At 36.0% G+C, this 25,664-nt stretch overlaps 1 protein-coding gene across 1 annotated transcript; it reads left to right on the top strand.

The window, feature by feature from the left end:
• The first annotated feature begins 220 nt into the window (after positions 1-220).
• On the top strand, positions 221-21,878 carry Sas-6 (Spindle assembly abnormal 6). Its single transcript, XM_081740204.1, has 3 exons — positions 221-489; positions 15,361-15,505; positions 21,639-21,878. The coding sequence occupies exons 1-3, from the start codon at positions 401-403 to the stop codon at positions 21,786-21,788; spliced, it is 384 nt and encodes a 127-aa protein (XP_081596330.1). The 5' UTR covers positions 221-400; the 3' UTR covers positions 21,789-21,878.
• Positions 21,879-25,664: the final 3,786 nt, after the last annotated feature.

The raw sequence follows: 25,664 nt of genomic DNA on the forward strand, positions 1-25,664 counted from the left end.
GTTCTGCGAACTCGAAATATTCTAACAACCGGTTCTAGCGAACCGGCTGAATAGCACTACTGTGAACGACCGTCTGTAACGATGCGTTTCCCGACATATGAACTCTTTTACTTGTCTACCCATAGGAAGTCCACTTCTGAAATTTTGCAGTACCTTTTTGTTACACCATATAGCCTACCTTCACCATTCCGTGTCATATAGCAACATTTTGATGGTTGCTGTTGGCAACACTGCTGTTCAGTGTACAAACATAACAATGTTGATCTGTGCATAACATAAACAGCAGTTAAATAACATGGCACTAAGTCTTATTTTCAGTGTAATGATTGTTCTGTAATGTAGAAATATAGTTATGAATGTATACGTGTGGTTGTAATGACATAAATCGTATTGTAATTTAATGTCGGACTCTGTTATTAACATACTGGACAGTGTTCTTGCGCAGTTCGTGAAGCAGGAGATCGAGTTAGACATAAAGTTGGAATCTTTGTAAGTATGTGTGGCAGGGAATAAGAAAATAATTACCATAAAGATTATACACGCATATTTTTACATTTTTTAGACTATAATAATGTCAGTTTTTCATATTATGTAACCAGCTTTGAAGAACAATATCAATGACACTTTTTACTTTTGCATGTTCGTGCTTTCGACTAAAATAATGTTTATGTAACCTTCTTCAATATTTAATCAATCGCTGCAGTATGCGCCGTGTCGGCATTGACTAATTTTCAAGGTTATTGTTCTCGTGTCGAATTTTATGAGTTAAAACACGCGATCTTTCACGCCGAGATTGATAGACGGAACCTTCACGTAGTTTTATTATCGTAATTCTAGTGCTTTCATCAAGATTTAGCTGTGATCTAGTGAGTACTATTATCTTACGCCTGTGTGGCGCAGTTTAGGCTCAGTATTTTTTTTGGCTGAAAATTGAAATTTTTGTCATTTATGAGGAAATCCATTGTCATTACCTTAGAAAGTGTATTTTAAGAATTCCTGGTGCACATTCCCTTTTGAAAGGACGTGGCCGTTTTACATGTAAATAGTGCGCCTGTAAATATGCTATGAAATTCTACAGTATAAAAGACAAACCATGCAAACCTGATGCTATCCGAGTCAGGGCAGGAACGCAGCATAGGGGCCGAGTGGTAGAACGGTGTGTCCGTAAGGATCAGGCTCGTCAGCGATGCTGAGTGTGCGAGTGAATGAAGATGTGGCTAAAAAGAATAAGTTAAGTACCTTCTCTGTTGCAACTTTGTATCATCGAAACAAGTATCCAGGAGGTGGGGTGATTCAGTGGTAGAGCGCTTACTTCTGCTGCGTGGGGTCTCTGGTTTGATCCCGGCCATGTAAGTTTGACATTGACAACATCGTACCCGTGGTTTTTCTCGGGGTACTTCCACTTTCTCATTCCCCCATTTCTTCCATCATCATTCACTTGCTTTAATCTTTGTCTCCCTTAGCCGAAAGGGTATAATCGTGAGACGTTAAACTCAAATATTTCATTTTTTTAAAAATCGGGCCGCGGTGGCTCAGTGGTAGAGCGTTCACCTCTGGTGCTAGGGGTTCCGGGTTCGATCCCAGCCCCCGCTAAGTGAACTTTGTGGTGGACAAACACCGTGTGCGTGGGCTTTCTCGGGATTCTCCCGTTTCCTCCCACTTTCTTCATTCCACCATTTCATTCATTACTCATCATCACCGTCCCCTTTAGCCTAACCGGCATAACCGTGGGACGTTAAACTTAAAGATTTCATTTCATTTTTCTTGGGGTACTTCCACTTTCTCATTCCCCCATTTCTTCCATCATCATTCACTTGCTTTAATCTTTGTCTCCCTTAGCCGAAAGGGCATAATGTGAGACGTTAAACTCAAAGATTTCATTTTTTTTTTAATCGGGCCGCGGTGGCTCAGTGGTAGAGCATTCACCTCTGGTGCTAGGAGTAACGGGTTCGACCCCAGCCCCCGCCAAGTGAACTTTGTGGTGGACAAACACCGTGTGCGTGGGTTTCCTCCCACTTTCTTCATTCCACCATTTCTTTCATTAATCATCATCACCGTCTCCTTTAGCCTAACCGGCATAAACGCGGGACGTAAAACAAAGATTTCATTTCATTTTTTTAAAAAAACAAATACCTTTACTATCGACAACACGATGTTCACATTTAAAAATTTAACTTGTCCTTCATTTGTGTATTTTCAAAGCCTCCCACACTTTCTGCTCAACTTCAATAATCCGTGCCGCTCCACAGAACGTAATAACTTTCTTCTCACTAACATATAAAACTCACACATGCATCGTCTTTGAATTTTCTCATTACACCATAATATCAGACGTCAGCGTGCTTCCACTTAAATTAGTGCCAACGACACGCGCTTCTAACACTTGAAAATATCACATTATCTTCTCTTGTTAGCTTGAATTTCATAAAAGAAATAATCAATTCACTTCTCCTCTCGTGTAAATTTACGTGTTTTTCATACTTCTGGACCTACTCTCTGGAACTTAAGTTACCTTATTGTTAAGTAGTTTGTCTCTTCATTGATCAAAATATCATGCCCATAGAAAGTATTTATTTATATCAAACTATTATCCCTTCATTGGCCAATACATCGTGATGATCTTGGAAAGTAATTTAAAGAAATAACTCAAACTATTTTGATCAAATGAACTTCAACAGTGCGACACGTATGGAACGATTAACAATATATTATTACCAACGTATGACAGAATTTATAATTACAACCACATAAATTACCACATGAGCTTATTATGAGGTTGGACAGCATAGTGGCTCAGTGGTAAAGTCTCGCCTTTAGTAATAGGAATTTCTGGTTCGATCTCCTCCCACGCAAGTTTATGGACATTGTGTAAAAGTTCCTCCCACATTATTATTCCACGAACTCTCATGATTATTCACTTCTATTGATATGCGTCTCCTTTAGCTATAGCACTGAGGGACGTAAAACTAAAAATTTCAGCTTAGGTTCCGCGGATTGGAACTACATAGTAGGATAGATTAGATTAGGTTAGTTTAGGCTGATCTGGCTCCCATATGCGGACCGAACCCGAAATTTTATTTCATTTCATGATTGCATTTCCTTTTTTAAGTTTAGCGTTTCAGCACCGAGTTTAGCTATATAAGATGTGGACGTACAGTTTTGGTGGAATTCGAACCACCATAGTCTATCCAAGGTTTGTGTAGGTTAAAAGGAAGCTACCTTCGACTTTCCTTTTTTTTTTTTTTTTTTTTCTAAGAAATTCATACGAGTTCGACGAGGTATTTCAAATGGTAACACTTTTGACCGCGGAAGTATAATATTATAGTCATTCTCCTTCAATTTCAAGATTCAACCACTTTGTTATTTTTCATGTTCATCGTAATGATTTCAGATACTGTCGATTTTTTTCCCTTTAGAAGATGGATAGTTTGCACTTATAATTATCAAGGTTCTGATTTTGTAAATTCAGGACGACTCAACCATTCATTCAATTCATTCTTCAGGATAAATTTTGTTTTGTTTTAAGAAAATAACTGTTCTGTTTATATCAGGGTTTGAAAGAACTCGTTTTTTTTTTTCGGGTTTAGTTGGGTTTTATCAAATTATTTCAATGTCTTTGGGGTAAAATTGTTAAAATGTTATTTATATTTCAAGATTATCATTGTCACAACTTGCAACAATTTTCTATTCACTGCTGGTTTGAAAAAATAGCCGTCATTTTGAAATTTTACGTTGGACGCCGCCAAAATATATACAGCTAATTTAGAGTATCTCGTGCTTCTACTCGAAAACTTTCAACTTAAAAGACCGAAAATTGCGCTTTCTAGCGTACATACCCGCTATTAAAAAGAAAAAAAAATGCTCACCATTTTGAAATTTTATGTTGGTATACCGCCAAAATATATGCAGGAAATTTAGTGTGTCTCGTGCTTGTACTCTGAAAATTTTCACAAAAGAGACTTAAAAGTGGTACCCTGCAGTATGTGTGGCACAAGCAGACGAACGAACAAATGTAGCTCGAATCATCCCAGAAGCCTCAGTTACGTTTGCCAAATATGAACATCAAATATATTAATTTAACTGTAAAATAAATGGTTTTATTGCTGAAGTTCACTTTCGATATTTTGTGCGTTCAATTACGGGAATTTCCCGAGCTCCTGTTGCAAGACAGATCTTTCCAGAAAACTAATTTGAAACAATTAACAAAGATATAATTCATATTTTATAAAATAAATTTTTCAGAATGTCTTTAATGAAATTAAATATCTTCCAGCGTAAAATGAATAGTTTTATTGTTGAAGTATTCAGTTCCGATCTTTGTGCGTTCAATTGGGGGAATTTCCCGAGCACTTCTTTCGGGACGTGTTTTTTTTTTTTTTTTTTTTCTCCTCCCTCGAAAATGCAGCTTCCTTTACTGTACATCAAAACTTCCACTAGTACGGAAGTTCGAATTCAGCACTTGAAATAGTAAAGTACGTAGTTTTCGGAACTCTGAGCATCGAGTTTCTGAAATTTGACGAATTTTTTACGCTTCTGTTGGTGTTGATTCCACAGAATACTTATTTGAAGAGTACCTACAAATAACTGAACTAAACTGTTGTAAAACTAAATTTTACTGAAGAATATTTGTGTTACCATCAAAGGTAAGAAATAATACTAATAGTTTTACTAATGCACTACATGTTTACTGGTAGTACCGGCACCTATGGCTTTAAACGCGTCAAACGTATGAGGAATAACGTTCCTCGCATCGCCGAGCCTGCGAGCACACTATTCACGAAAAGTATTTTCTGAAATATAAGATTTAATTTTTTTCCTTCAAATATGCTGTAAGCATAATCCATACATTAATTTGTTACTTAATTATCTCAAGCTAAGGTAAGTTTTCTTTTTATTTATTCAGTGCATTCAGAACTTTATAAAGGTCTTATGTTGAATGTTGTTGTATACCTTAACGTGAAAGCATTCAATTCACCCAAAGGAAGTCCAAAATCTGATAACAAAAATCACTTTCAATGTGGTCACCTTGGTTGTACCAATAATATATTAACAAAAAGCTCAAAAAACCCAGGTGGGTCCAACCCGAAAAAACCCGGTGGGTTTTTACGGGCTGGGCCTACTTGGACAAACCCTGGTTTATATTTTATTCTTTCCACACACTCGTTAGTTCGAGCTTTCAGGTCATGTGGACTGCTAATTGTGTGTGTTTTTGTACTTGAGCACCGCTTTGCGGCTAGGCACAGTACAACAGCTTTTTCAGTTTTGACGTTTAATTTGACTTTGAAGCGGCCTGTTCCAATGATTAAGTGTGGTGTCAACGGATGGAATCATCGAGCTTCTCCAGACATCCTTCCGCACAAAATAATCTCTAAAAAGACTTGACCAGGGGTAAGATAACTCCTTTTTGACCCATTCACTGCTTTTCCGCTCCGAATAGAACACGGGATCTTGTACACCAAGGGAGTACGAGCTAGTCATTAGATTATAAAGTCGTTTTGTGCAATATCGTATAGTAAACTAAGGACATTTCTTGCAATATTTATAAACACATGACGTATACTACTTTAAACATAACGACCAAACTGACAAATTGTCTCTTACTTGAGCAGCCATCACTTGTTGAAAATGTCAGCGAATAATTTCAATTTTTAACTAAAAATATAGAGTAGAGGCTGAAAACTATCGCTTCAAGAGCCAGAGATCGTAGTCATAATGACTGCATAGCTTTTGTGTACAGATTGTTTTTCACTTTAAGGTTTCTACTTGGGTTACGTGATGACATTTGCGAGATTCCTAGTTGGCCAATCGATCCAAAAGAAATTTTTCATCGAGAACTAATTATATGTATGGATAGAGACACGATTTTTTGGTGACACGCGAAAACGCGAAATATATCAGTTTTATATGAAAATGTTGTGTACCTAATATACAAGTATGTATTTTTTTTCACTATTTGTTAGGCCATATAACGCTCGCGAATAAACGCGAAGTTCTGTAGATTTAGCGAAATTTGCAACAAGTCTCGATATTCCAAGAAATTCATGCAAAACTGACAATTTTTCGACGCTTTTACGATTTATTAATTACCATTATTTCTGCCTTCTGCGTACTTAACCGTGAGTAAACACTACTAGTTCGTCATTTGTGTACCAGAATGAAATATGGGATTGCCGGATATCTGGCGCCAGTCTTCCCACTGTTTGCCTGTTTTCTTGGCGAGAAAGAAGCAAAACTTTTTCCTTTACTAGTCGTGACCCGATGGAATACTTACTTTCTTGATGTAGTGTATATTGCAGAGTATATACTTGATTTGGTTGAGTATTTCAAAAGTGTGGAAAGTGATGCGGAGAGCGTTCATTATTTTCTCAATTTATCGAAAGTTAGTGTCAAGTCTGTGCATTGTGAAGCTACATTTGTCAGAAAACATTGTGCTTTTACTTCTGACTTGATAACATGTTTCGAAAATTCCAACATCCATTTAGTCTAAAAGTAAATGAGCTGATGTCTGAATATAAACTTGTGGCACAACTTATATTTAAGAAAGAAAAAAAATTAGGTGAGTTGATGAAGAGAGAAAGAACAGTACCGAAAAGAAGTTCAAGGAAGTTAGATGGCATGCAGCAACAAACTGGCTGACATGCTTAGAAAGGATCCAAGCTAGTGAGATCTTTATGACATTGACATCCATCTTCTCTAGCTTAATCTTGCAAAACCTGATGTTAAGTTTTCTAACAATAGAATGAAAATTCCCATTTTTGAGAAAATAGACCGCCATGCATTTATTAAATTTTACATGCAGTGACAAAATGAGCTCCAAATGGTATCTACTGATTAAATAAATAGTGTGGAAGGAGTGTTGCGTGGTATGTTTCGATGAGCATTCAGAAATTGCTAGAAAGTATCTCCAACTAATATACGTATCAATTTCGAATGTTGATGTGGAGAAGACTTTCTCTTCTTACAACTACATACTTACCGACAAAAGACCAAATTTAACACCAGAAAACGCTGAAATAATGCTTACGTGTTATTTGCATAACTAAACTGTGAACACTATTTTTTTTAAATTAATGTTTTCCGTGTTTTTCTTCTTTCTTTCTTTAGATGGTACTTTTATTCAATGAGGATGCTTTTAGTTCTATTTTTTTGAAAACTCAAATATTATTTAATATAGTCATGCATGAGCTCATGTCATGATGATTGATGAGTGGAAATTAAGATTAAATAAAAGGTAAATAATTGTAATTGCCAAGGAAAGTAATGTTCTTACATTGAATTTTTATTCATCGATTTTATCTTGCTTTACGCATATTTTTGTAACGAAATTACGAATTCTTATTTACCACAAAATCGTGTCTCTGTGCATGGGTATTGTGAGATATGATTAGATTAAGTGTTATTTAAACTAGAAATACAAATCATTAAACAAAGCAACGTTTATTAAATATATATATATATATATATATATATATATATGAAAGTGATTATATTTTTGACATAACTGTTGAACTACTCGACCGAACTTGGTTAAATTTTCAACATAGATAAGGTTCGGGCGTGGGAAAAATGAAATGAAATTTTTGAGTTTTACGTCCCACGGTTATGCCGGCTAGGCTAAAGGAGACGGTGATGATGAGTAATGAATGAAATGGTGGAATGAAGAAAGTGGGAGGAAACGGGAGAACCCCGAGAAAACCCACGCACACGGTGTTTGTCCACCACAAAGTTCACTTGGCGGGAGCAGGGTTTGAACCCAGGACCCCATGCACCAGAGGTGAACGCTCTACCACTGAGCCACCGCGGCCCCCAGGTTCGGGCGTGGGATGTTTTATTATTTCACTTTGACGGTGCAACTTAGGGAAAGGGGAGAGAGCATATAAAAATGATCGAAAATGACCGATATTAATGTCAAGTCCATACTTTTGGAGGTCGCTGAGATGAACAGTGATACTTCCGTTGTAGTTTAAATTAGTATTCGGCTCCCCAACTTGGAGGAGGGGCGGGGGGAGTTATAGGTATATATGTAAAATGATCGATATTACTGTCGAATGTATAGTTTTCGGGAGCGCTAAGACGAACAGTAACACTTCTGATGCCGTTTAAATCCAAATTCAACCCCCATTAGTACTCCTAATGGGGGAAGGTGACGTGTAAAAGTAATTGAAAATGACCGATATTAGTGTCAAATTGATGATTTTTGGGGTCTCTAAGTTGATTGGTGACAGTTTTGGTGCCCTTTATATCCAAAATGAAGCGTTTTCTCCCTGTGTGAAGAACGGACATTCTGCTAGTAATAACTTTGTAACAGTTTCGCCAACTAACTGAACACATTGGCTTCATCAGATTTTGTAAAAACAAGAGGGAGTTGCATCTAAATATAATAGGGTCCCAAAAACTGGTTCGGAACGCTGATTGGTTGGTCAGAACGGACTCGCCCAGTCATAAAAAGGTTGATAAAAGTGAAAATAAAACATAAATACCTTTTCCTCCCTGATCCACCAGAAAACTAAGCTGTAAATTAAGTCTTTCCAATAAGTTACCCTACTGTTCGTCAGTTTTAAGTCCTGCATTCCTGTTCATAACAGAGATCTGCTCTTTTTCAATAAATCTTGCCACCTACTACTTTCTTATCAACGTCCTTTGTTCCCGTCCTAACACTTCAACCTCGCACTAATTAATATTATGTCCCGTGTCCGTCACGTGCTTACAAATGGCATTTCTTTCTCTTTTTAATCTTACGTTATATTTATGTTGTTAAACTGTTCTTTTAGTTTTTCCCTCGTTTTACTAATATAACAACTGTTACATTCACTGCACCTTATCTTGTAAACCACTCCTGTTTTCATAGCTCCTCTCGTCCTTCCCTTCTTTCTTCTTCCTCATTCGCAGTACATCCAATAGTCTCTTACTCCCTTTCCTGTACGTTGGACCGCTCCCTATTTTCTTTAGTGCTCTCTTAATAATCTTCGTGTCTTCCCTTAATCTTTCTATTCCCCACCATGGCTTCTTTTCTTCCCTTCCATCTTCTTACTATTCTAATCCTTTTTTTCTTATCATTTCCATCCTTATCTTTCCTTTATCATATCCATTGGTTTCCAATAGCTTGTGAAATTCCTCTACATCTTTTTCTGCCTTCGGAGCTCCTTCGTGGTTAAGCGGTTAGCGTACGGGCCTGTGGCGTGGGAGACTCGGGTTTGATTCCCGGCGGGAGCTCATGTACGGATTGCACGTTAATCAGTAGGTCTCGTCTCATAGCCTCACTGGTGAAAGGGACTTTAAGCTCAAAATCAATTCAACTCAACTTTTCCTGCCGTCCTTCTGTCACTACTAATCCACATGATCCTCTCCTTTGTATTTTCTATGAAGTTTCTTTTTGTTGATCCCGTGTGCGTGGGTTTTCTCGGGGCTCTCCCGTTTCCTCCCACTTTCTTCATTCCACCATTTCATTTATTTCTCACAATCACCGTCTCCTTTAGCCTAACAGGCATAACCGTGGGACGTAAAACTCAAAGATTTCATTTTTTTCTTTTTGTTGATCGATCAGCATCACATCTTCTATGACAGAAGTTCCCTAAGGCACACTTCTTCTGGAACCATTCTGTGACCAACTAGTCTCTCCTCCTGCTTATTTTCATACCTAGAAACGCAATTGCCCCTTCCTCTTCTACTTCCAATTCGAGTTCTATGTCCTTCTCCTGATCTTCTATTTCCTTCACAATTTTGTTGCCTAAGAGTACCTTCCACATCCCGAAGCAATTATCGACATACCTGCTGAAGAACATAAGCCTGTCCCCTCCTTTCGTTTTGGCTTCCTTTTCCCATCAATTCACAACTATCTCCGCCAATACTCATGTATTCCAACCACTCCAACCATGTATTCTCTTGCTCCCATTTCCTCCTTCGCTACTTTCAACATGTAGTCCCTCTTCAAGCTCTGGAACATTGCCTTCACATCAATGCCAAACAACGACGTCCTACCCTTTATACATCCGATGTTATCAGTTTGTCCTTAAACTCCTTAGAATTTTTAACACTATAACTCCTTCTCTCTCCTTAACACCTCAGCTACTATCGACCTTCTCCTTCAGCTGTTCACAAAGATTTCCTCGACAATCAAGTATCAACCTCAGTTTTATCACTTCCTTATGTGTCTTGGGAAATTCTTTCATTAATGGAATTCTTCCTTCCTCATTTAAACCTGCTTGGTAACCTTCTTTCTTTAAAGAGCAAAGGTGAGCAAAAACAAAGGCTCCGTTTGTTTTTAGCAGTTAAACCTTCAACCTTTCACGAACAGAAATAGCTGTCATTTCTATGGTCTTCTGGATCACACCATATGACTGATATTCTGAAACGTACAGATGTCTTGTTCCTTTTTTGTTCAGTTTCTTGGATCTTTGACAGGTACTTTTTAATGTGGCGCAGTTGATTTCTGTTGATCCCCTAACTTTACTCCGAAATAGGTGTAATATACATGTTCCACAAACTGTGTTATTTCTTCTCTCTGTTTCAACATTAAATAACTATCACAGATGTAATAGAAATAATCAGGATTGTTCCGATTCTTCCTAAGTTTCATTTTGACGCAACAACAAACGCCACAGCTAGACACAACGAAACATACGATAACATGTAGTTTTCGCTATCAAGCATACACTACACTGTTACTGTGTCCGTAGCATATTACTCGTTGTGACATCATTCACTGCTACCAGATATTCTACTTACTTTTCCACGGTAGCAGAGTAATCCACTGTACGTGTCTTTTTACAAATTCAAAGATAATCAGAAGGATATGGCATTGGTAATTTATTTTTATAATTGTAATTGTAATCAGTATTTCTTTGGAATATATATATCAGGCGTATTATCCTCTTCCCTCCCCCTCCTTTCCTCTATTGTAAGAAAACTGTATTTGATAGAGCAAAATTAACTACATTTTTGGATTTCTCAGATCAAAATCCTTAATTACAGGGCCCATGACGTTTGGGCACAAAACCTTTTATGCAAATAGGTTTACCTATCTACATATGTTATAACGTATTTTATTTCTAGAGCCCAGACGTTTAGGGACTAAAATATGAAAATAGGCATTAAAAATTTCGAAAAATTCCACAAATAATTTTGCAAAAAATTTTAAAATAACATCTTGAACACATCAAAGTTTTTGCACATCTTGCACAATTTGTCTCTACCAGTTGAAAAAAATGAGAAGGAACTGCAGCAGACTCGCGAGTATTCGGTCTCCGTATGTGCGGCTTAGTTTTGAAACAATATTTATTTTTAATAAAAGACATATGTAACAAAGATATATAATTTGTGTAAAAAAAAACGTACGTTTTTCGTTAATGTTTAGTTATTTTAAAGTTTTGATTATATATTCATAATGCACTGCGTACTTGATTTTTTGAGTCAGACAGCAAAATCATTGTAAAACAATGTAATGTATACAGTGCAGAAAATTAAGTTTGCTCCTCTCTTTTTCGTCTTATCTTATTTTCTTCTCTCTTTTATGTGCGATGCTGAGCACCCTCATAAATGTTCTACGGGTGCTTGGTGCTCGAGCACTCCAGAGTAGGCGCTCCTGGTTAGAACATCGGGTAAACTTATTGTAGGGATAAAGTATATATTAGTTATCCTTACTAGCTATTTTGATGCTCTCTAGTAAGTTATCAGAGTCATTAAATACGGTACTAGGCCGGAAATATAGGTGAGTACCTTCCTTTTCATGCATTCTCTTTTCTTTCGATAAATACTTAATAAATTTAATTCTCATTTAAATTGGATAAACGTGGCCTCTAGGAAAAAATATAAGGTAGTGAGATATCTCACCTGAGGATGTGATAATATTTTCCATTTATTTAAAATAAAGTTGGTGTGTTCGACTTATAACTAAACACATAAATTGAAAATAGTGTGTTTTAATACACTAGAAAATAATTTAAAATCCTTCAGGTTCTCATTACTTGTATTACAGGTTCCATCTTGAGAATCAATTGTTTGTTATTCTCAAGATTGAATCTGTAGTGGAAGAAGTAATGCTTTTTTCATCTCCGGATACAAGGTAAGATCTTTTTAACTATTAGTATTTGAGTATAGTTGGGGCCGTAATGGCTCAGTGGTAGAGTGTTCACCTCTGGTGCATGAGGTCCTCGGTTCGATCCAGCTCGTGCTAACTGAGCTTTGTGGTGGACAAACACCATATGCGTAGGTTTTCTCGAGGTTCTCCGATTTCCTCCCACTTTCTTCATTCCTCCATTTCATTCATTTCCCATCATCACCGTTTTCTTTAGCCTTGCTGGCATAACTATGGGACGTAAAACGTAAAGATTTCATTTCATTTTTTGACTATACTTGTTCGTTGCAAAAACCTTTTAAACAATGTATTGCTTTGCTTACTGTCATTTAAACTGTATGAGTTGGCTTTACTCTCTCTAGCGACGCCACTGATCGAATTATTGGAAGACTGATTGTTTCTTAGAGATATATACGAGGGAAGTCAAAAAGTAAAGGGACCGCAATTTCTCGCACGAGGGTTTGGTAACACTTCTAGTATCCAGCGCTGAATTAGTGTCGTCTGCAACACTTCTATGCAACGTGTCACTCTTATTCCCACGTTAGTCGCTGGAGTATAGCAGACCGTTAAACATGACAGCTCCATTGTCGATTTGCACCAAGGGGAAAATGAGGGCAGTGACAAGATCTACGAGCTAATAGAGCATTTCAAACAGGGAAGCACTTCTTTATGTGACAAGAAAAGATCGGGTAGGCCATCGACGTCAACGACTGAGGACAATTTGAAAGTCGTTGAGGGTATGGTGATGGAAAACAGACGAATCACAGTGGACGAAATCGCCAATACTTTACATCAGTGATGGTTCAGCATATTCCATCTTGCACGACAGGCTTAAGTTCGGAAAGTGTGTGCAAGGTGGGTCCCGAAAGAATTGCAACCGATGCAGAAATCATTGATGCGGTGCAAAATTGGTTACAGGTGCTACCGAAAAACTTTTTTTTCCGACTGAATCAGAAAAAAAACTTGTGAAACATTGGGAAAAGTGCGTTGAAGTGCAGGGAGATTATTTTGACAAAAGAAACACTAACCAAAGCTTCAAACCCATTGTATTTTGAACTATAATATGTAACTGTTTCGGATATCTAACATATCCTTCCTTAGACACTATAAATGAAAATACAGACAGACATATACAGTCATTGTTATGAACAATTTTTAAAATTCTTTGAATAGACATATATATAGTCATTGTTATGAAAAAGTTTAATTTCTATGTGCTGAGGCCTTAAGTCTCCGTGTTCACTTTCCAACCAATCACGTTCCGCCATTTTTAGTTCTTATAAGGACCTTTTTTTATTTTCTTCTTGTTCACGCTATCCACACTTCTTTGTCATCATAGTAGGTAAGCCACCTGTCCAGTTCATCAGTTTATCTCTTCCTACCTTCTTTATCCAATCTACTTCTTTCCACTTCCTTATTATCACTTTTCTCCATCTCCAATACTTCCGTCTTATCCCAATTAATTCTATGATTTGTCTCCTTAACATGTTTGTATATGGCTTTGGTATCTTTCTTCCTCCTCAAATCATCTTTATGTTGTTTTATCCTTTCTTCCATTCTCTTTCCTGTCTCTCCTACATATGGCATATCGCAGTCCTCACACCATACCTTGTAGATGACTCCTGCTTCCTCTTCATTAATCTTTTTGGTGCCTTTTCTATTATTCTTCTTTATTGATCTTAATAAACTTTCTCCACTTTCTATACGTTCTGACCCCTCCTTTCTTTAAGAACTTCTTCAGTTTCTCCGTTTCTTCTTCCATATTTTCTATACAATGCGATTTTCCATTCTCATCCTCTTCATTCTTCTTTCTTCCTCTCTTGCTCCTCCTGCGTTCTTCTTCCTTCTCTAACTCCTTCCTGCTGTAACCATTCTTCTCTGTCTGTAGAATTTCCCTGTGCTCTCCTTCCTTCCTCTTCGTCCTCCAGCATTTCTATTCTTCTTATCATATTTGCTATGAAATTTATCTTCGTACTCCTATCCACGTCGCTCCTCTCATGGCAGAACACCCCTGCTGAGCACTCTTTCTGGTACCACCTCGTAACCAGCCCTTCTCCTTGTTTTATTATGGCCATGTCTAAAAAGTTTATTCTTCCATTTTCTTCCAACTCCATGTCCAATCTTATGCATTTTTCTTTATCCTCCACACTAATTGAAGTTCTCTAATTGTCTCCTAGTCCCTTTCCACAAGCCTAGACAGTCATCCATACACATACAAAACATGATTAAGTTCTTACCACCTTCTTCTTTCACGTTTTTCTCCCATTTGTTCATAACTATTTCTGCCAGTACTGGTCTCAGCTTCGAACCTATATTGATTCCTTGTCTTATTTTTACCACCTTCTCCCCTATTGTACAATACAATAACTGTTTTCCCATATTACCTTCAAAGCCTTAACTACCTTCTCTTTTGTCCATCCTTTTATACTATTACTTCCCATCTCTTCCTCTATGACACTTATTATCGATTCTCTACTAAGGCTCGGGAACATAGCCTTAACATCAAGACTGAACATAAGTGTTCTGCCTCCACTAAGATCCACTCTCCTTAATACTTCCTAGGCTTCTTCTGTGTTCTTAACTCTGCTCGATTCTTGTCCTCTTATGCTTTCACAAATCTCCTTCAACTCCTTCTCTAGTGGCTCCCAGTAGTTCTGTCTACAGTCAAGTATAGGTCTATGCTTCACCTCTTTCTTGTGTAATTTTCGGAAACCTTTCATTTTTTGTATCCTTCCTTGTATTACTTGTAGTAATAGAACAGGGGCTTACCTATTAATGAATTATGGCAAAGAAGTTTGGATAGCGTGGACAGAAAGAAAATAAAAAAGGCCCTTGAAAATGAACATGGAGACTTAAGGTATTGGCTGAAGGCCTCAGCAAATAGAAATTGAACTTTTTTTTTTATAACAATGACTATATATACGTCTGTATTTTCATTTATGTTCTATAGGGTCTGAGGAAGGATATGTTAGATATCCGAAACCATTACATCTTATAGTTTAAAATATAGCGGGTTTGAAGTTTTTTTTGTTTTTTATTTTTTATTTTATTATTTTTTTTTGTTTTGTTTTAAATAATCAATCCAAAGCCATGGATAGTCTTGCTAGGGAGATTATGTAGAAAAATAATGTAGTATGTTTATGTTTTCTGTCATTAGACTAAATGTGCTTTTCTCTCAAGTCCCTTTACTTTTTGATTTCCCCTCGTATTATTTTTTGCTGAAGTAAAAGAGTGAACTCTGATCGTAGTTTAGCTCACAGACTAATCAAAATCTCTTTCGTATATAGGAAGAATAAAAGAAATAATCAGTCAACAAATGGGGAGTATGGAGATTACGATGAAGAAGGCGAAGAACAGCCAGGTCGGACCAGAAAATCTAATTTAAAATTGGCACGTGAAAAGGCTCAAAGACGGAATAAGGCTCTCCTCCAGGTAAAAATTAGATTTTTCTTTCATTAAGCTATACAGTAACCGTCTTTAACCTTTAAGCAGTTCCATTAAATGACTAGAGAAACTCGAAACAGATGGTCTGTTTTGGTTAAATATATAAGATTTGACAAATGTTACAATATTTCAACTTCAAATTGACATAAACACGTAAAACAAAAGTATTTTACTACACTTCTATTGTTCTTTTTTACTGAGCGTTAAATGTGTGCCTCACTGCTATTGATTACTGTACGTTTATAATCGTAACGAAATATGAAAAATAAATTTACAAACTTTATTATTTTTAAATAACGAATGAGAATATTATGTGATGATTTACCTCGAGAGTCCACTCTTCCTCTGTACAGTCCATGAGAAATAATCATTACAAAATATAATTTTAATGTAATTTAGAAGCAGTAGATTGCTTCTTCCGTAGCAATGTAGTGCAAATGTCAATAAGTTGGAAGGAGTGTTTTTTGATTAGATTGAAAATGTAACATATAATAAGCAATACAAAAATGAAGTACTCACACTCTAGGTGTTCTATGTTGGGGACATGGGGACGGGCGTTAAGGATTCAGGTTAATTAGGTGAGCGGCGAAGCAATCATCCAGATGCTCACATCCAACGTGAATTTTGAAACTTTTCTTTTTTTTAGAACAGTGAAAAAGTATGATTATAATTCTTTATTTTCTTCATCTCTCTCACTTCTGCCAAAGGAATAAAATGCACAATGCATTTTAGTCAGTTTTGGTAGTGAAACCACGCTCATACTGGAGAGAAAGCATGTGCTCACGATTTATATGAAAGAAACGTTTATGTAGCAATAACGTGTGAGGCAAAGGGGAGACAAACCCAGAACTAAGGTTTTGCATGTGATGTCACCGATCTTTAAAGGACAAACGAATAACGATTTCATAGTAATAGTTTCTTGTCTTTGCACGTGAGAAAGCTGCACGTGAAACAGTAAGTTCGTAAGGGTTATGAGCACTACAACAATTATGACCTACAAAGCTTGTTCGAATGTGCCTAGTCTAGACAAAAGTTTCGATACGCATGTTGGTAGGTGGTACGCATAGGCAAGCGTGAGCATGGATGTGTGAGCTTCTATACATAGATACATTGGCTGTAGTCCAGTGCACAAGAGAGAGTATTATTCAACATGTTCGCCGCGGGCAGTCATGGGTCTGCAAACTTAACTTTGGCCAATTATTGATAGTACGCATCATTTTCAAAGACAGCATTGCTACTATTCCTTTCAAGGACGCAGTGTAAGGTGCCACCTTGAGCAGATCTTGGTCTCCATTTTGGATCTCAGATCATAGACTGATACCGAACTGTTTTCGACTATTTTTGTGTAAGTCCCGCTTATCCTAGTTATTAACCTTAAAAAGAAAGAAAGGGGGGAAAAGTAGTCCGTAACGCCATATTCATCTGATAGTAAAGCTCAGAAAGTTTTCGTAAGTTAGGAAAAATAAAATGTAACCAGAATTTCTGAGGTAAGTTTTAAAATAAGAACAAAGTTCACGAGAAAATAGGAAGTAGATTAATGGCGAAAAATGAATGATACTGTTCTGTGCAAACAGTTCTGTCGAAAAGAGTGTAATTTCCTTTTATAACATATGAATGCAGAAGTTAAGCTCAAATTCGCAAGAATAAATACAAAATGAATATAATTATTTAGTGCAGTGGTTCTCAACGTGGGTATTAACGCTCTCCAGGTGGCGTTCTCGTTTCCAAAGGGGCAGTAGACTCTTTAGGGGACGTTTTAGATTTCATGATCTATTAACTTTTTCGTATTATTTAACGACAGCCATTATGCAATTTACAAAATTCAGATTTGGAAGTTAGACTTCTTTCACTTACAATAATAATAATAATTTGCAGTAATGAAAGATATCTAACCGACATGAAAATTGTTATATAGCTTTATAGAAACTGGGCGAAGAAACGCTCGTTGGTCCCTTTCTTTTCGAAAGTGAGTAGGTCAAGCGTATGTTTTAATTAATTTTGTTTTTAGTAAATAAAAAAGCATTTTTCAAGGACAAATTATAGAAACAAAACTTTCTTTCAAGGTTTTAATTCTTAAAATAAACCTTGAAGAATATTTTCTCTAATATTCTGCAGTATGTTATTCAAAATTAACTTTAATAGTTGAAACCTTTTTTTTTTTTGGTTCTTAGACTGTTTTATCCAAGTTTTACGTTTAACGTTGTGCGTGGATGGATTGAGTTAAGTTGGCGGAGGCGAGGGAGTACTCAGGTCAATCGCATTCATCTAAGGGGACGCTAGGCTCGATAAGATTGAGAACCACTGATTTAGGGTATGAATAAGTCATGTTCATAATAATGTACTATTTTATTTTATTTGCTATTAATTGTACTATTACTGTGTTCTCTGAACTTTCTTCAGCAGATCTGAGCGAGCCATCATACTTCTTACACTTTCATCTTGCACTATTTCGTGTGCATCGTAAACAATAATGAGGTCAAAACACTTGTTAATATGATGATATAACTTCCTTCAGTTGACTCCTGTTCTTCTGAAAGTCTTTTTGTTGCGAAAAAAATGGTGGTTGTGTTAAAATTGATGGAGTTAGTCCTGGTGAAGAAAGGATTATTGATATGCACGGTGGTGAAATGGAAGAAATTTGTGGAAATATTGGCTGATTTCCTGGAGAATTGTATGTCTGCATTTTGGGACAAGATACTTACAAAGCTATCATTAGATGAACACTCTCAACATACTTTGTATGCTTTTGTGTATTACTATATTTTAATTTACATGATGCAGTTATAGAGCTAGTATTGGAAGTGATCCTTTAGGTAGGAATAGTATTGCATTCTATACATTCCAGATGCAATTAAGCCATCTGATGGAAGTTGTATCTTCAGACACAAAATTAATATATTTTAGTGATTCTACAATTGGATAGTATAGAAACAAAAAGTATCTTTTAAAACTTTCTCAGCCAGAGTATCACTTTGGCCTACCTGCTGATTGGAATGTTTTGGTCAATACTAATGGCGAAAGTCCTTGCGACGGTGTTGGCAGTACAATCAAACGAGAAACTATAAAACATGCCTTTAAACGATAATTACGTCCACTTCTTTCCTAGCTCTGACGATGGATTTTTAGGAATTTTTATGTTAACCATACACTCTTCATCGTTTCAATGTTTATTAGGGGATGGCCGGATGACTTTCGCTTACAGATGAAATCTTTTTCTTAAAATTGTAGTCCACGTACGAATTGAATGATCGCTGGGTGGATCTGCACTGAATTTCCGTCGAAACTTCGAAAGCACTCTGCTGTCTTTGTTGGCTGCTGTTTACTGTCATATTCCGCTTGCAACAATCAATGTAGCTACGCCACAACTTTACCAGCGACTGAAAACTTTTTGATTTTCCGTTGCGTCTCTTTATATCTGAGTGACATTAAACTTGAGTTAAAACTGTTTCTAATCGAGATGATCTTGGAACATAAATGTTACACAGAGGGGATCCAGAAGACCTCAAAGTAGAAATTACACAAAATAGTCTAGATTTAACAAATGTTTGTGGAGTTAGATAAAAAAGATAATGGGGGATTGAGAAGCGGATCAAGAATTTTTACTCAGGTTTACTGAAAAAAGAAGGATCTAGTAGTGATATATATAATTTCTAAGGTTTGCTTTGGTTTAGAAGTAGTTGAAAATTAGGAAGTGAATTTTTTACTCTCCCTTCATCCCCCACGAACAATTTAGGAAATACATTCCATGATAACTTTTGTAAATATTACTCGATTTTGAGAGTATGGTGTATATGTTCTATGAGGTTTCCCAGTCACCCCTACTGCTTGTGGTTCAGATGAGCCAATAATAAGGTTGTGAATTTATCTCCATTCCGTGATTTAATATATGTCAAATAGAATGCCAAATGTCAATAGAAATTATTGTCCAAAATATTGCCAGCTTGACATTGTTTGACATACTCTTCAAAAACCACCAGACGAAGAGTATTGCATACTCAGCATCAAATTGTGTACTACGTCAATTGCACTACGTCAATTATACGCAAAATGGTACTACGTCAATTCTTATATATTTCAAATCGGCATATTAAACGAAAACATACAATACCACACTTACTGTTCAGTGTTGCAAACTAAGAACGCTACAGTATCATAAACATTGAAAAACAAGCAAGTTTTGGAGATTTCTAGAACAGTAACAGGACAAGTGATGTGACGGGGCAAAGTGTGTCCACAATAGCTTAGCGTTAAATACTGTATGTATTTTGAATTAATAGAATCAATGTTACAAAGAACAGAAATTTTGACTTTTTTCAAAAGGATTTATTTCGAAAAAGTGCTTAGATAAGTACCACATCCAATTATATGAATTATTGTCAAAAGACGTAAAGACAGCAATTTGATATCTTAGACAGTTCCAAAGATACGTCAAACATTGCTGAATTTAGCATGCAATTAGGAGAACAACTTCTAATATAAAACTACCAAAGACTTGTTGTAATGTCAAAGAAACAAATGAAAGCAACATTCATTTTTAAAAATTCCCACAAATATGCCATTTTTTAAGCAGTACAGCAATTTCTACCTATGTTTTTCATATTTTCGGAACGGTTTGAAGTATGAAATTGCTCTAAACAGCTTTATGATCTATACACCTATTGGAAGCCCATGTACGTGATTAGATGTCACACTTATGTGAGCACTTTCTTTTTTCTTCAAAATTAAGGGTTTTGAAAAAAGTCAAATGTTCTATTCTTCGTAACTTTGTTTCTACTTAACTCGAAATACTCGTATGTCATATCAATGATCATAGTATTCGACACTAAGTTACTTCATATGTACATTGTCCCGTCCGTCTCACTTTCGTTATTACTGTTGTGTTAGGTTATGTCTTATTTTAAAAAAGCAATTGAAAGTATTATTAGTGTTTACTTAACAATCTTACGAGTGATTATCAATGAATGTAGAAACCACTCTCGGACGACTGTAAATTTTTATGTCTAAATATCTCTGAGTACATAAACATACGTTATTCCAACCACTAAGGCTCAGGGACAGTTCAACAACGTTATCTTGTACCATTTACATAACTATTTTCTTAAACTGCCTCATTAACATGCTAGCGTTCAGTACCTAAAACAAACCACAAACAAACATTGAAAACTATGCAATAGACACACCACTTATGGGTCATATCCCTTATAATAATATCAGTTACTTCTGGCTAAAATCCCCTGCTCCCGCCAAGTGAACTTTGTGGTGGACAAATACCGTGTGCGTGGGTTTTCTCGGGGTTCTCCCGTTTCCTCCCACTTTCTTCATTCCGCCATTTCATTCATTTCTCATAATCACCGTCTCCTTTAGCCTAACCGGCATAACCATGGGACGTTAAACTCAAAGATTTCATTTCTGGCTAAAATCGGCATCGGCAAGGGCTTCACTATCAACAACTTCATATATATAATAAACATAACCTAGTAACGCTATTCACTTGTTTCTACAATTGCTGTATTAACTCTCAACACTTTGTCCATTTATTTACACTCCTAACATGTAGAAACCTCTAAAGTGTGGTTAGTTTACAATGTTTGTGATACTATAGCGTCCTTAGTTCGTAACATCGTGTTTTATCCTGTTTTCGTTTAACATGTCGATTTGAAATGTGTAATAACTTGATGTAGTGCTATTTAAAAAAAAAAAAAAATCCTAAATTTCTGCAGTGTTAATGAAAGGAAAAAATGAAATGAAATCTAAGTTTTATGTCCAACGATTAGGCTGGCTAGGCTAAAGGAGACGGTGATCATGAGAAACGAATGAAATGATGGAATGAAGAAAGTGAGAGGAAACGGGAGAACCCTGAGTAAACCCACGCACACGGTGTTTGTCCTCCACAAAGCTCACTTGGCGCAAGCTGGGATCGAACGAAGGACCCCATACACCAGAAGTGAACGCTTTACCACTGAGCCACCGCGGCCCCCATTGATGAAAAGTAATCGTATTGGTAAAATATGAGACGATAAAAATCTGAAATAATAACAATAATTAAAAGAAGAAATTTTCGCTCGCTTCTACAATGGACAGATTGACTAGTATTAATTATAATTTTATAAATTTCTTACAGGAGCTCGAAACTTCTTCAGCCAAGCTGTGCAGTAAAACCTATTTCTCTCCGACTGAAGTTCATTTGCAACAGATGAAAGCAGCCTTCCTTGCAGAAGACCATGTTCAAGATACTTTGGATCAGGAACATGAAATGAAAGGCAAAACCTAATTGTACAAGTCCAGTTTGTTTATTTTCCGGAATCTTACAATGTAGAAAGTCTTTTCGTATATATATTTTTTATTATTAGTATTTGCTGAACTTGGCCATTTTATTTCCTATTTTGTCATATCATTTCGACAGGGTTTTTAATCCGTCCAATTGCTTGTTTTCATATTCAAATACGAACACAATGTCTGGTTCATTTGTACCTCTTGATCTTTCGTACTATGATCTTACGTCGCTGCGTGCAATAAGGACGGGTCGAAAACCTCGAAGAGCAGCCATTCAGTATGAATGTACTCGATCCGGACGATATAAGACGTCAGCGTTACGGTTAAATAACAACTGTTTGAATAACATAGAGGGGCTCTTTGGCATATTAGTTCAGTTTATTTTTCGGCCAGAAAAATTAGCATGGATTGATTTAAGTTTTAATCAGATAAACGATATACCAGAAGATTTCACAAGTTTTACAGGTGTTAAAATTCTCTATTTACATGGAAACGACATATCGAGCTTCAGAACTGTTCATATACTATCTTTCTTGCCAAAGTTGTACAGTTTAACTTTACATGGAAACCCAATAGAAAACCACCGTTTGTATAGGAAACGAATTGTGATGATTCTGCCCTTTCTTCGCAACTTAGACTTCAGTATGATTACAGCATACGATAGAGATACTGCAGAGCATACGCTGTTATTTGAAAGAGACAGAATAATATAGATTTTTATATAAATGTAACATTATGTGTATTGAAGAGAAAAAACAAGAGTAATTTTCTATCTTGCTGTGAGGTGGTTAAACGTTAAAAAAAGCCGACTATTTAAGAATGTTTTGTATTTATGTTATATATATTAATTCATTTCAAAAAGTATTTATCGTGAACCAGCCACGATCTTTATTAAATGGAACACAACTGTTGTTGTTTAATGGGAGCTCGAAAGGGCCTAAGAATCTAGCATTTTTTTCTGTGGCTCTGGGTTTGTTTCACTTCAAACCCTTCCTTGCATCCTAGGTGAAGAATAAGTTAGGAAGTAAAGCAGATATAGTTGTGTGGTGAAGTTCATGTTTAGTACTGTCTTGTGTGTAATGTAATTAAACTAAAAGTAATGTGTTAAAGCATTTTTGTTACAACACGTTTATATGTTTCACAACAGGATAAGAAATTACAATTTAGCTTGTGAAATTACAAGAAGTGTCAAATTTTCAAATGATTATCTTTCTAGTCAATGGAATAGTAGATAATAAGGATATAGAAGATAAGGAGTTATGATCGAATTTAACTTCTGTCATGTATTTTGAGATGAAATTAATTTAAAAAATCTACAGCCTTCGATGTTTCATTTTTCAAATAACACTACTTAAAATCAAGAAAAGTTCATTTAAGATTATATTTAATTATTCTGTTTCAGAGTATTTCCATAAGAGTAGTTTACGATAAGGTCCCGTCTTAAGATCAAAGTATAAGATACTAATGTATCTTATGTATTATTATGCGCAATACACAAAAAATGGAACTCTCGTCAAATAAAACGACTACCATCCATACTTGGTCATTTCAGATTCAGTCAGGTGTTAAACCTTGAAGTTCCGTCTCATACATACTGAAAAAGGACTCTGAACTGCAATCAAAACCCCATTTAACAGAGAATATTTCGTCTTTAAGTTGCCAAATCATTGTCTTCAGAGTGTAGGAAATAAAAAGCTAAGATAAGTGCGAAGATCATAGAGAACGATAAAGGAGTCTGTGTGGATTTGCAGTCTTCTTCAGGGAAAACAAACATAACATGTAATTTGGGCTTCGTAGTCATTTAGCAATACTATGGAAGATAGTATTCGTTGTGAAGGCTCTTCTCGACAAATTCTATCACCACTTCTATGACGTCGTCGCGCATTGAAGTTGTAAAGTGTAAGTAGCATCTCAGATTCACTTAAAGCGCTATTCAAATTGTTTAGAGTCTCCGTTTTATCGAATGAACAGACGTGAGTGGTTACTGTTCCTTGTTGACGATCGGGAAGTGTCGCGTTAGAATCCCGAGAGCGCCCGTCGTAATCGAGGTTTTTCAGTAACAGTTTTCAGCGGTAAAAACTAAAAATTAGAAACTACCTCTTGTTTGTCTGTTCTTTTCAGAATAGCGAAACCTCTCGATTTCACAGAGATCTCGTAAGCGATACGCTGGTCATCATGAATCGTGCTGTGCTCAGGCACGTTTGTGTTTATTTTTTATAAATCGTTGCTGAAGAACACTATAGCTGGATGCAATCATATATATTTATATATATATATATATATATATATATATATATATATATATATAAAGAATGTTACATAGAAAGAAAATACAAAAAAAAAAAAAGTCTCGCTGACACAAAATACATGCTGTGTGAATTTTGGTGCTGAAATTGGATCTAATTGAGTTGTCGTGAATACATTTGTTTTAGATATGTGTTTTGAAAATAAATTGCAATAATAATAATAATGATAATAAACACTTGAGTACTGGATATGAGCAAATTTAACAGAGTTACTAATGAACTACTAATATCATCCATGATACGTAGATTACATTACAAGGCTAAGGTCATTTATGAGAGCGAGCCTGAACAGCCTATAAGTTCTAAAGCCGAAGCGTAAACTAACATAAACCTCATTGTATATTTATATACTTCTTTTTCGAGCCTTGTAAAAATAGATCTACTGCAAACATATATTCATTTAAATTATGAATAGCTAAGAAGGAAAAGATACACGATTTATTTAGGTCAGCACTTTTCGACTTTAATTCAAACTAGTCTTCCATGGATGGAGTGGAAATTAATAGAAGTTTTCTTTTAAAATTTTATTTTCAGTTTTATACGAGTATCAAAATGGAATCCCATTCCACTTATTTCTTAGTACAATGGCCAAAATAAAACTCGCTCTGAAGAGTGTTTTGGAAGTGTCATGAAAATGTAACCTAACCAGAGATCATTAGAAATTGGGACATACATGTTTGAGTATGGGAGGAGCATACACAGACTCCAGTGACAGCAACCAGCTGTTTGAGTAATAGATACAGATGTGATTAGTGAGCTCTTCAGGTGAGAGTTGCAACGTATATTTAGTGATCAGTTGAATGCAGCACAAAATGATGCTAACGATAAAACAATGTGTGTGTTCATTGTTCAGTGTTCTGTGAAGCACAATTCGTAGAAAACATGTGCTGAACTGTTTGCACAAGAGTTTGGCAAAGCCTCCACTAAAATATGCAATGCAAAATGTGTAAGCAAAATGGCGAGAAACGCGCACTGTAACGAATAAGAATCTAATAAACAATGTAGCTATTCGAAGAGAGTTCTAACACCAGAAAACATTGTTCAAGTGAATGATAGCCTGCAAGAATGTCAGACAAAATCTCAACGGCCGTTAGTGACAGAATTATAAACATTTTCCGGGACATTTTTATTTAGTCCACCCTGTAGGTTGTGAGTAAAAATATACAAATGTCGATAAGAAAATAAAATTGAAAAATATGCAAGAAATTAACCTAAAATTTTAATTTTTGCATGTTAACGAACTAGTGTGAGGAAGCCTAGTACAATAATCGATGAAAGGACTTACATTCAAAATAAACTGTCGTCAAAATGGGTTATAGTACGCAAACATCACATTGTTTGCAATAAAATTAAACAAAACTTGTGTTTAAAGAGAATGCAGTTGAAAGTACAAGCTACAACTGTAAAATTTAACACTTGAAGGTTAGTCTAATTTTATCTTGTAGTCATGACAATATTTTTTTCATTAATCATATGATAAATGTTAGGACATATATATATTGACGTGAATGTTTTGAATACGAAACACATTTTAAGCATGCAGGTGGTAGAAAGAAGACAGACAACTG

This window comes from Thermobia domestica, chromosome 15 (genome assembly GCF_964235325.1).
Source record: "Thermobia domestica chromosome 15, izTheDome1.hap1.1, whole genome shotgun sequence".
Taxonomy (NCBI): Eukaryota; Metazoa; Arthropoda; class Insecta; order Zygentoma; family Lepismatidae; genus Thermobia; species Thermobia domestica.

Bases quoted from the DNA above. Each gene is read 5' to 3' on its own strand.
- Sas-6 (XM_081740204.1), top strand. From the start codon at position 401: ATGTCGGACTCTGTTATTAACATACTGGACAGTGTTCTTGCGCAGTTC. The intron at 490-15,360 runs GTAAGTATGTGT...TTTCGTATATAG, and splicing joins GACATAAAGTTGGAATCTTT to GAAGAATAAAAGAAATAATC. The intron at 15,506-21,638 runs GTAAAAATTAGA...AATTTCTTACAG, and splicing joins GGAATAAGGCTCTCCTCCAG to GAGCTCGAAACTTCTTCAGC.